This window comes from Ambystoma mexicanum, chromosome 1q, assembly GCF_040938575.1.
Source record: "Ambystoma mexicanum isolate Mex_15411 chromosome 1q, UKY_AmexF1_1, whole genome shotgun sequence".
Taxonomy (NCBI): Eukaryota; Metazoa; Chordata; class Amphibia; order Caudata; family Ambystomatidae; genus Ambystoma; species Ambystoma mexicanum.
Window position 1 is genome coordinate 1,446,961,792 of NC_090922.1, and position 13,201 is coordinate 1,446,974,992.

Here is a 13,201-nt window from a genome sequence, read left to right on the forward strand (position 1 = left end):
CTCTAGAGAGTGTAGAAGCAGACCCAACAACGGGTTCCCGGAGGTAGTACAGTATGGCCATCCCCACCCGGGAAGCCCATATGGCCTTCCGATGGGACAACAGCAACTGAGAAACCCAGGCCAGGGTAATGCTGGCCAGCAACAGGGACCCCAGTACAGAGCACAGAACCACCCACAAAACAATGACAGCGTGCAATACACGCCAGGTAACCCTTTCGCGGTACATGTAAACGGGGCCCCCGCGCCAGCACCTTACAACGGTATGTCAGTGGTTTCCGGAAGTGTATTTAATGAAGGGGGGGCAATGAGACACCCCGCATAGGACAGCCCACAGAGAAAACTTGCGTGTCCAGTCCTATCCACCACCTACAGTGCAGCAGAGGAACCATTGGTAGGGGCGCAGATAGGAGACAAGCAATTCATATTCATGGTTGATTCGGGAGCGGAGAAATCATGTGTCAGAGAGGGCCGATTCCCATTATCTAACAGGAAGTTAGAGACGCAGGGGTTCTCTGGGGCTGTAATTGAAGTTCCTTACACAGAAGCATTGGATGTAACAGTGGGGGGTAAAACTGTAAAGGCACCCTTACTATACTATGAAAACTCACCAGTAAATTTATTAGGGAGGGACCTCCTGAGTAAACTTAACATGACCATATCATTCACCGAGAGAGGAATAGTGTGTTCTACACCCGGAATATGTCCCTTGCGTGCGATGCTGGTAGTGCACGCCTACATAACCACACAGGAAATACGAGGGCTGCCACAAGATGAGGAGATGTTCATTGCAGGGCTAAAAACCTTGACCCTCATAATTCCAGAGCTAAGAAGCATGGACTGGAGGAGTCCAGCGGAATTCCTCTTCCGCCCCATAGTATGTCCCAACGCAGCACCAGGATCAGTGGTATCATTGGACTTGCACGCTGTACAAGTATCTGCGAAAAGGATCGCTGTGATTGGGGTGGACGGAGAAGGATGCGAGTGGCGCACAGTGCTGTGTACAAACGCCAACATCGCCTTACGAGAGGTAACAGATGAGGATCTCTTTTCTGACATAGAAGGGGATGGCGAGATAGTGATGGAAATAGCGATGCCCTGTGACATTTTAATACAAGCCAGGGAGACCCCCGTCCAATTAATGACAGTGGTAGGAGCACCGCCGTCATTTTTTGATGACGACATGAGGTTCGTACCAAACAATTTATGGACAACAGGCCCTCATGATGTAGGGCTGTTGCACGGAGTACAACCTGTGGTAATAAAACTAAAGCAAGGAGCAATTTTACCCCGAGTTAAACAGTATCCATTGTCCCGCGAAGCAGAAGAAGGGATAAAAGAAACAATAAATGCACTGCTAGCACAAGGGATAATAGTGCCTTCAAACTCCCCATGTAACACATGTATTTATCCCATCAAAAAAGCAAAAGGAGGGTCTTGGAGGATGATACAGGACTTACGCCCCCTCAATGATGTAATTCAGAAGGAGTTCCCTCTAGTCCCGAACCCTGCATCGATACTATGCAGCATCCCGAAAGCGGCATCACATTTCACAGTAGTAGACTTGAAAAACGCATTTTTCTCAATACCCCTAGCTGAAGAGAGTAGATACCTTACCGCCTTCACACTGGGGGGCAAGAGATATGAACACTGCAGATTACCACAGGGATACTGTGAGAGCCCGAGCATATTCAACCGCATATTGCATGAAGACTTGGGAAACCTGTCAGTTGAGAGTACGATTATTCAGTATGTAGACGATCTATTAGTGTGTGCACAAGATGAAGCAATATGTAGAAAAGATTCAACAACGCTCCTAACTTTACTGGCCAACAAGGGATACAAGGTAGACAAGGAGAAGCTACAGTACTGCCTGACTGAGGTCTTATACCTGGGACAGCTCATATCAAAGGATGGAAAGAGAATAATTCCCGACAGGGTAGAAGCAATAAGATCAGTAGGAGCACCCACAACAGTGAAAGATATGCAGAAATTCCTGGGGATGTGCAACTATTGCCGAGCATGGATATTAGATTATGCAGCATACACGAGGCCCCTCCTACAAGCACTCAAGGAAGCACAACAGGAGAATGAAAAAATACAATGGTCAGAAGAGATGAACGAATCATTTCAATCATTGAAAGAGCTAATTTCAAGCGCTCCAGTACTAGCAAACCCCAATTATGGACGCGAATTTTACCTATTCTCACACTGCAAGGAAACACTCATGACCGCAGTACTGACACAAAAAACATCCTTGGGACACAAGCCATTGGCTTACTATAGTGGTACCTTAGATGTCGTGATGCAGGGCCATTTCGCGTGCGAGCAATCACTCGCTGCAGCCGCGTTCGCGATTGAGAAAAGTGCCACAATAGTAATGGGTTGCCCTGTGACATTGTTTGTGGAACACTCATTATTTGCAATACTTGAGAGATCAAAAAGCACACTGACCACACAGCGGGCGACCGCCTACGAGATTATATTGTCCAGTGCTAATATCCATATAGTGAGATGCAAGACAGTGAACCCCGCCACATTCATTACAGAAGCGTGCACACTCGAAGACATGCAGAACCACGATTGCGCAACTTACACAGGAGAAAGAGGGGAGGACACAGTGGTGTGTGAGAACGCTCTAAGCGAGGGGGAAGTGTACTTTGTGGATGGGTCTGCATCAATCGACGTGGACACGGGAGAAAAACACGTTGGCATGGCAGTAGTTAGGTTAGAAGGTGGGGAGTTTGAAACACTAGTACAATACCGCCTCCCATCACATTACTCCGCACAGGCAGCAGAGCTGATTGCGCTCATAGAAGCACTGCATGCAGCAAAGGGTTGTGCAGTGACAATATACACAGACTGAGCCTACATGACGACGACAGTACATGGAGGGCTAGCAAGATGGGGGCGTAGGGGATTTAGACGGGCAGACGGAACGCCAGTACAGCATGCAGAATTGTTGAAAGAGCTAATTGAGGCCCTACAAAACCCTACTGCAGTAGCAATAGTAAAGTGCCAAGCACATACATCCAACACAGATGTTGTGTCTTTGGGGAACGCGGCAGCGGACGCTGCCGCCAAGGAGGCTTCCTATTTTCAGAAATATGACACAGGTGAGTACATACTTAAGCACAAAAGAAACGAAGAGCCCCCAGAGGGATACAACATGATGACCATATCACAAATACTAGAATTGCAGGAAGGAGCTAGTGCAGAGGAAAAATTGATGTGGACAAAAAGGGGGTGCAGCAAGTCGGGAACAGACCTGCTGTGGCGGCAAAATAACTCAGGCAAAGTGGTAATGCCAATACAGTTACTAGAAATTGCATTTCAACAGTTACACTTCCCTGCACATAACACCAAACAGCACATCGCAGCAGAAATACAGGAAGAATGGTTCGTGCCCTGTCTCCAAGAGCATGTGTCTCGGTTGGCAATGGAATGTACAACATGCCAAATATACAATTCAGGAATGACATTACGTACTCTCCGGGGAACAATTCCTAAACCCATTGGCCCATTCAGAGAGCTGCATATAGATTATGCAGACATGGGGGAAAGGTGTAATGGCGCGCGGTATATGATCGTGGTTGTGTGCCCATTTTCAAGGTGGGTGGAAGCAGGACCCTGTGCGCGACCTGATGCCAAAAGCGCCGCCAAGTTCCTAGTAAGGGAAGTGTTCCCGCGCTGGGGAATTTGTGACGTGATTCGCTCAGACAACGGCAGCCATTTTGTAAATGAGCTTTTCAAGGAAGTCACTACATTATTGGGAATAAAACATAAATTATGTTCAATTTATCATCCTCAAAGTAATGGCGTAGTGGAAAAGATGAACGGACTGTTAAAGGGCAGGTTATCAAAACTGTGCTTTTCATTAAAGAAGAATTGGATTTACTGTCTACCCCTTGCGCTATTTGAATTGAGAAATGAGCCAAGCAAAGACCACCATTTGTCCCTGCACGAAATAGTGACTGGGAGACGAATGAACACAGCACACTCTCCACTGCGCGAACACTCAGATGCTCACAGAAGCACCGCGATATTGGGAGATGAGTTCACAGATTATTTAGGGAAATTGACAAGGGCAGCGCGCGTGATATCAAAGCAACTGTCCCCACCCTTCACTAGAGAAGAGGGTAACGTCACAGAGTCCGTCACGGAGCCAGAGCAACAGCTACAGCTGATGCCAGGCGACTCAATTTATGTCAGAAGCTTTGTGCGTCGGTGGAACGCACCACGATTCCATGGCCCATATGAAGTAATATTTTGCACGCCCACGGCAGTGAAGGTGAAGGGCTTGAGGTACTGGGTACACTTGACCGATGTACGTAAAGCATATAGCAATGTACAAGAGGAGGTAGATGAGGAGGCACAGACAACAGCAAACGATGCAACTGAACAGAATGACTGAATATGAACTTGTGTGTGTATATTGGTACTAGATTTGAATGGGAGAATAACTGACAAGGATACTATCAAAAAAAAAAACAAAAAAAAATGTGTGAAGTATTCTCTTTACATCTTACTTAAGTAACGAAAGGGGGGAAATGTAGGGGAGGATTGGTCCAAGAGACCCCCCTCGCCTGCGTTTCTCCCCAGGTGAGGGCAATGGCTCATTGGGCGTCCCCTCATGCCACCCGGGCCCAGGTGGTGGAGGGTTCACCCGCTGGAGACATTGCCCACACGTATTGATTGCCCAACACATATTGACTGCCCACATGTATTAAAATTTAGCTAGGCCCAGAAACCATTTTATTTAGTAAAGATGGTGTGAGCTTGGCGCACTGTAGCGCGGCCCCCACCCTTGGAGAATCTCAGTCATCCCTGTCGCCGCAGCACCCTGGCAGATCCGCTGCGAGCACGTTCCCACGAACAAGACGGACATGAGCTAGCGTAATACACTAACATTGTATCAGTTCACCTCCTGCAGTGTATCATCGCTCCCAGCATGACCCGGCCAGCAGGCCTGGGAAATGAAAAGAACAGTAAAACGGTCATCAGATGGCAGACAGTCTTTATATATTAATGTCAAGACCACTCGCAAAGTATGCTTTCTTCCACAAGAACCCTGTATATTACAAAAGCCTGTAAAATGTATAAACCTAAGAAAGCATGCTTCCATGATATAAGCGATGGCGAGCCCACACCATTGCAGTTAGGTGCTAAAAACAAAGGAACGCACCAGGGATCTATTTGTCACGTGTATCACTGGGAAACTTACACTCTATGGGCTTGCGCCATAACTGAACTAATGCTGCTAGAGGACACGAGAAGATGAATGTAACCATACAGAGGGCTTATGTGAAGGATGCACGAGAAGGCGTTTGTCATGTGTGCATGTCTAGGCCCCACAGGTGCCACCACCGTCACGAACAGTGGCGGGTTATTTTCTGTGTACTCCACCAATTCTAATTCTACCTCACTTACTGCAAATATATATATATACATATATAACCAAGTACTGTAGTTGTTAAAACATAATGTATGAATAAGGTGCTCAGACTGGATATAATCGAAACGCATCCAGCAAAGTTTAAATGCATGTTTTGTATTAATTTGAATGAGTATTATAGAGTGTTCAAATGTTTGTGATGTCTATACCCAAAACCGGCACCACACGAGGGAGATACCTTTGTGAAATACGGGCAAGGCCATTCCCCCTCCCACCCTGCGAAGACTGCCAAGGCATGAGAACAAAGACCGCGCCGCACTGCTTTACCTCCCCCAACCAGACTGGAGCCGCTTCAAAGAGTTGTAATCCCCTCTGTAGCACCCAAGGCCGCGGCCCGCCACCTGCATTATTTACAGCTCAGCAGTAAACCTCTGCCTGAACACACGCGCCCCCTTGTAAACCCTACAACCTACCGGACCATCTTAGACTTATGGCCCTGTGCAATCAGGACACCCAACACGTTGACAACACACAGAGGAACATCCATAACAACTTCTAACAAGACAGAAAGACTTGTACCGCCCGTCCCAGGCTCTGAAGCTTAGCCCCTCGACCTATGGCCCCGGTCAACAGGACACTGGTAACCATGTCCTGACGTATTACCTCCAGACCCCTCACAAGGTACATTCCTCCTGTGTTGCATTAACCTGTAAAATAACCTATTGGAAGATTTACTAAAGAGAATAACACTGTAATGATTGAATGACTGCGGTGTGCATGGCCGAGGGCAAATAAGTCAGGAAAGGCATTCATCTCTGCCACAGGCCGCATTGGCACACCAACACCGCCCGGATGAACTCAAGCCGACCTGCCAGCACCTATAGTTAGTCGTCGCCACCCAATCCCATTAAACTTGTGCCCCCTATAGTGTGTAGGTTCTTATGACGTTTTTTGTAAATATATACGCCTGTCTTTGCTATTGTCAGGCAGAGCGCTCTCGGATGTTGCAGAGTTCTTTGCATGCCCTATTCTGATTGATAAACTCCCATTTACTCTCACCCGCACTCTGTCTTGGCCTTATTCCCATCTTGGGAGAGTCCTTCATTGTCTCTCATTGCGGGGAGGATCGTGCTGGTTGGGGACGCTTGCCTTCACCATTCAGCACGCCACACTGCATTCATACCAGTTTTGGACAGGGCTGTCTCAGTCATTGTGTCAACCACCAGATACTAGACACTCATAACATGAAATGCGTATTTGTCACACACTCCATTCTACCAGGTCCCACCGCCAGGGTGTACCCGCAACATACAGTCATTGGGAAGGCTCCAGCCAGTCTGGCCTGGACTTCCATATATGTTATTGTGGGGAACTTCCACCCAACAGCCAGCCAGGGGGAAGGGACAGAGTCAGGGCTTCCCGGGACTTCAGGAATACAAGGTAACAGGCAATAGTAAGCAAGCGGCCACAGGGGCCATCTTGTCTCCTATCAGGAATCAAATGATTCCAATGGCAGGGCCTTGGTATCCCAAAATGGAGGATACTCAGAGCACCTGTTAAATTCAGCATGGAGCTGCCACCAGCCCATACCTAGCTCTGTGGGCCATACACAGGTGCCCAAAAACATACACTAGGGTCACAGGGTTGTACCCCCCACTCATGGGTGCCATAACGGTATCCCAAGGGTCTGTACCCCAAACCAAAAAGAGAAAGGGCTGCACTGCTAGGAGTCCCACATGGACTCCTGGGCAGAAAACAATACATAACACATATGAAAGAGGACTACAGGACAAGGACAGGGAAGCCCTGTCCCTCCAATGCATTTACAGCATCACAAAGAGGATCCCTGCACACATTCTTCAGACATCCTGGAGAAACCTGAAGGAGCTAAGTATTCCATCCAGCTGCGAGACCCGTGAAGAAACCCAGAGACCTGACTGAAGGAGGCCTGGCGACAACTTTTGCTGGTGATCTTTAGCAGTCCTGTGAAGGAGCTGGGACCCTTGGAGTGGAGGGATCATCCATTAATGACGTTTGCAAGGTGCCGTGCCAAAGGAAGCCTCCGGGAAGTGCTCTGTAACCGTTCTGTGGCTGACCAGCTTCGTTTTTGGGCTACTGTGCTGCCGCCGTCGCTGTACCGAGTTTTGGCCTGAAACTTGGCGGATCCTCAGCTGGCACTACGAAACTGACCTCTACGAAATTCCAGCGTCCTAACATCGAGGGGACTCGGGATAGGAGAGCAAGTCCGACCGCGGCTGCTGAGTCTTTTTTTGCATCACCATGTGTCACGGTTTGCCACGCAAGGCAATGCATGTGTGGCGGGTGGCTTCAGCGTCTCTTTTCACTGCTACGGAGTTGGCGGTTACCATGGCACCTACAGGAGTACCGCAATCGTGGGCAAGTTGTCTCTACAGCTGTACATTCGCATCGGGTGGAATCACTCGCTGCAATGGTTACCCGACGTGAGGAACCACCGCAATACCGAAAGGACTTCCAGGATTCTATAAAGGAAGACTCCTTCCGGGTCTCAGCGCTTCTGATTGAAGTTGACCCCGCAACGTTTGCTCTGTTCGTTTTTTTCCCTGAAACCCTTTCTTGGACTTGTTTATTTGGCGTTTTGATCCCGACACAGGAATTGCCAACTACTCTTCTACCATTCTGTCTGGCGGCAAACTAAGAGTTTGTCCCGCGGATCCTCCTTAATCTTGATTCTTCATTGGTGTTCGATCCTGAATCAGGATATAACATCTACTCTTCTGCTACTCCATTACGCGACAAACGCACATGGTTTGACCTGCGGACAACCCTCCACCCCCCTCCTTGAACTAACCTCAGACTGAACACCGGATTGCATCAGATTCCCTTGGCTTTGGATTTATGGACCATGATTTTTTATTCCAATTTTTCGGCAGACATTTATATATACTTGAAGAAGCACACTCCTGAAAGAGGCTTTGCAGTATTCTGGCGCTTGCTATAGAGTCACTAGAGCATCTTCGTGCTGTCCGCGGTAGGTTCTTACTAACTTTTCTTTTTTATAATTCTTTCCTCCACGTGTTTAATGGATAGTCCTGCCTACGGTTTATGCATTGACCTATTTGGAAAATCCATTCTCTATTGTTAGGAGTAAACTAGAGCCACACCACCTAGGAATAGGATAGAGGTTCCGGCGCCCACACTATCAGGTTTGTCTTATTACTCTTAATTACCAAAATATCCTCCTCCTTCCTTTGGATTCTAAATCCCTTTTTTCTTCTTTACAGCCTGGCACATACCAAGGTGGTAAAAATTGCTGTTTTGCTCTAATCACAGTTCTGTCTGTAACCTAAACAGAGTGGTGTATAGAGAAAAAGGTCACCCTGTATTCAGGAGACCCCGGCATCACAGGGTTTAAGGCAGAGCCAACATAGAATGCCAGCCTCTGCTATACTCGTGAGTCTGTAATCGCTTACCTGACCGAGTCCAGTCCTGAGAGGGTCCTGCATCGAGATTTGGCTGCATTCTTCAATCAGGAGACCTTGGAAGAATAAAAGCCAACCACCGGAGATCAGCTCGAACCTGCAACCTGTGAATCGAGGATTGCAATTTCTGGAGTGAAAAGCAACCTCGGACCATCTTCCTTTGTCCTGCCAAGTCTGTGGAAGAATCAAAGTACAGGGTGGGGGTAAGCTTCCTTCCGACCCTATGCTCCCATTATAAGTCAATGGGCTTATAATAAACCTTAAGTATAGCATTTTTGGCTTTGCGATTGCTTGCTTGCGCAAGATATCTGAATGTTGTTGCTACCTTTGGACATTAGTGTAATTTGTATCCTACCACAATAACCCTTCACTGGACCCCAGAGACTCTACCTGCATTTTTCTTCCTGCTTCATTACTTCTGTGGAACTTTTACCTGAACTGTTGCGCAAAAGGCCCCAGACAATTTAGGGCTGGACAATTTTAGTTGGGGATCATATCTGTGGACCATAAGTGCATAATACTATTCTAACCTTTCCTTTGCAGGAGTTTCTGATGTGTATTATGCCCTATAACAAAGTGAATGTATATATGTATTTAGTTTAATAGCCTTGTGTGATAACTCTACTTGCTAATAGTCATTTTTCATAGTGTGTTTTGGCCATAAATAAATAACTATTTCCTGTCTAAGTGTAATCTATGATTCCCATTGTGAGACCTCATTGTGGACCCTTTACAAGCTTACCACCTTTGAAGATCTTAGCCTACACCCCCTGTCACTGCTACCAAAACTGGTTTGGCTACAGCTTCCCAGAGTTGGTCTGTCACAATATAGGTTGGCCTTCTATACATCTGTTTACCAGGCTAGAGTATAGAAAATCAGTCCAACTATTAGCCTAACCACAACTTTCCTAATTACTCTGTTACTTTACCCTAACAGCTGTCATAAACTAACATCACCAGCCTCTCTCCATCCTCTTTATCCCTTTTTTCAACAATTACCATTACTCTATTATTCCTAGCTTTACAAGAACCGCTCCCTAACACTAACCCTGATACTTAATCTACCCTAACGACTAACCAAACCCCAACATCTTTGCTTTAACTCCTACCCCTGCCCATACCCTATACCAGGCAAACACAATTCAACAAAACCCTCCTTAAACCTAGCAGTTACCCCAGCAGCACTACATTTGTGCCTACATTTCAGCTACATGCATTGACTACTTTTTGCTTGCCAAGTTTTTCACTGCAGAGGTATTTTCACCACAACGTTTTCATTGACTACATTTTTGTTGACTAGGTTTTCACTGGAGAACCGGGTTTCTTGTCCCCCACAAATTGTGCGTGCCATTGTCATAGTGGGGTATTAGGCCAGGGGATGTTTCCCTAGAAACCAAAGCTAGAAAACTGAGATATATTCCATAGATTCAAGTGATTGGGATCATACACTGTATGGGAAGTATGATAAAATATTCTTTGTAAGTAAGATGAATTTTCTAGCCTGACTTTTATCCAGCCTCCAGCATTAATGAGGATTCCAGTAAGGCCCTGACAGAGCAAATTTCTTTATAGACTGATATTTAAACCATGGTTTGTTTGAACATGTTTACACAGTTTGTTGATTTTCCTTCAGTACCCAGTAGATCAATAGCAAAAAATACATAGGAAATCAAAACCATTGAAAAAAGAACCCAAAAATATGTTTATGTATTTTCTTTTGATGTCAATAAGTCTAAGCAAGCCATAATTCAGCAGGAAAAATTTGAAAAAGCATTTTTCATGCTAATTTGCTGGGAAGTGCAGCTGTGAGAAAAAAGTACTAGTGATATGAAAATGTGAAAAGAAGCTATCAAGTAGAGTACAAAAGCATGGCTGCATGGAACTAGGAGGAAGCTAAAGGGGAAATAGCTGTCGGGGGACATGTCTCACAATCCCCATAAATGAAAAATAACTTGATGAGAAAATCCTACCAATTTCAAAAGTACAGTTCAGTATTTCAAATGTACCCATTATGTGCCCCTAAGAATGAAAAACATGCGAATGAATTTCAGAATTGCTCCAGGTTCCACAGAAAAATACTGGCCTTGATAATACCTCTGTGGCATAGTCCGTAGCTCTCCATTATGGACACAGAGAATGTGATGATGCTGTCTTAATCCCGATTTTAATGAAAATATTGCTTGTAAAGGCAAATGCAAACTTTCTTAACAAATTCATTAGCTATATGTTTGGAACGTGCTTGGGTGAGCAGCTGCAGTCCATTGGCATCTTTCTGTCGGCTGCAAGCAGGTGAGTGGATTTTGAGACTCATAGGTGAAAGGTGACGACACACAGATGCAGACCCTGATATATACTTAAACAGGCTGTGTATTGTACATTATTGCTTCTAATAGGCTACTTTAGTTTATAGTTCTTAGTTGCGCAGACTTTATCATCACATGTTGCTTTGTGTTTATTGAAGACTGCAGACCAGTGGTCTAGCTCTGCAAATTTGAGAAATTGGTAGTTGCATATGCATATAGTGGAGTGAGAACCCAGTTCTAAGGCACCTAATATCGTGGGTTCTGTGCTCAACCATTCAAGGAGAAAAGATAGGCCAGATGTGAAAGGTTTCCCAATGTCTCTTTATTAGGGATACTACAAGAACAACCCAAATCAATTTCTACAATGCCATGGAATGCGCACAAAACTAATTCAGTAGTGGTCATGATCGGCATGCATGAAAGTACACCTAAGAGGTTCTCGTGAAGATGGAAAAAGGTCCAAAGTAAATGTTCTTTCAGTTATCATTAAGCTGTGTGCTGAGGGTCCCAATTAAAGCATTGAACTCTAAGCAAATGTCTCAATTCTTTTAGCTGTTTCAGCCCTTAAGTAAAGTCTCAGTCTCTGGTATTTGTAGCCTCCTTGGCAATGTTCTTGTGTACCTTGTGTATGGTGGGGAATGCTACTGGTTCCCAAGTTTGCTCTGGAGCCAGATGGCCGTTCAGTAGTCGCATCACCATAGAGCCTTCCTTAATCCAAGGCCTAAAGTAAAAGGAAGACCGAGAGCCATCCCAAGGTCTTTACAGGGTCCTCAACGCCTCTCTCTCAGGGTCCTGGTTTTGCAGCCTCCCAACCCAGTCTCCTACTCTTTCTTGCCATTTTGCCATTAGCTCATATTCAATGAACCTTTTCTCATTTCTTTCTTCTCTTCCTCCCTATTGACATGTATCACCCTTGCCTCTTCTCTCTTGTCATCCTCCTCTTATTCGTCTTCAAATTGTTACCCACCTCCTTCTTAGCTTCTCTCACCGTCTCTTTATCTTCTCATACCATGTCCTACTTGTCTTGCCATTTCCTCTATGGTTTCTCTCACCACCTCCTCCTTTAGCTCTGTACAGAGTTAGCTGCGTAATTTCCCCCAGCCTCTTCCAAACCTGCCAGGTCTTTCTTCCAACATCCTGGGCCCTTTTCTTCCCAGCTCCCTGGGTTTCACTTTCTCAACATTCTCTCTCCCCCTCTTTCCCTCTCTCCCACTCTCCGGCCTTTTGAGTCTTTCTTTCTCTTCAGCCCACTGAGTTTCTTCTACAGCCTTCAATCGCTTTCTCATCCCAGCCTCTCTGGGCTGAGGGTTTCGGGTGATCATATTAGAGACTCTGGGTTTGTGATTGGGACATGTTTCCTCTTGGGCGGTCCTTTCATGGTGTTTGTGTCTCTAGCTCCACTCCTTTCCTCTCAGGGGATCGAACCTGCTTATGATTGGACTAACATCTTGGATTGTCAAGAGCATGTGTGTGATTGGAGGGATTTCCTGTTCTGCAGGCCCTGTCTCTTCTTGGCCCGAGCAGTAATGCATACGTGAGCGAGACTCTTGGCATAGTGGATCCTGTGTTGGATGCTTTTCTCTCTCTCTCTCTCTCTCTCGCGCGCTCTCTCTCTCTCTCTCTCTCTCTCTCTTTCTCTCTTTGTCTCTCTTTGTCTCTCTCTCTGTCTCTCTCTCTGTCTCTCTCTCTCTGTCTCTCTCTCTCTGTCTCTCTCTTTCTCTCTCTCTTTCTCTCTCTCTTCACTTTTTGGCTCAATTCTTGAAGGAGCACCAGTATTTCAGGGCAGTGCACTCACCTGTGCCTTCACTTTGGAGGTCTTCTTGCCGACGGGTTTCTTATCCTTCTTCTTGTGTGAGCGTGTGTCGTGAAGATGGGGGCGAAACTCTCCTGACGCCACACTGCCCAAATAGCGTAAGCCCTGGCAGGGTGACCCCCGTAGGATAAAGGCAAAGGTTTGTCACAGAAGAAAAAACCTGTCCGCCGAAGGTTAAGGGAAAGATTTAGAGAAGAGTAAAATCACACATGGGAGTCCAAAATGAACTGTT

At 46.2% G+C, this 13,201-nt stretch overlaps 1 protein-coding gene across 3 annotated transcripts in view; it reads left to right on the forward strand.

Moving 5' to 3' along the window:
* Positions 1–13,201, forward strand: part of ARMH1 (armadillo like helical domain containing 1) — a 743,351-nt gene that overhangs the window by 110,361 nt on the left and 619,789 nt on the right. For all 3 annotated transcript variants that reach the window (XM_069642333.1, XM_069642332.1, XM_069642334.1), the window contains exon 3: positions 11,074–11,142. In XM_069642333.1, the coding sequence (XP_069498434.1) occupies positions 11,074–11,142 (69 nt within the window). The remainder of the gene's footprint in view (positions 1–11,073; positions 11,143–13,201) is intronic.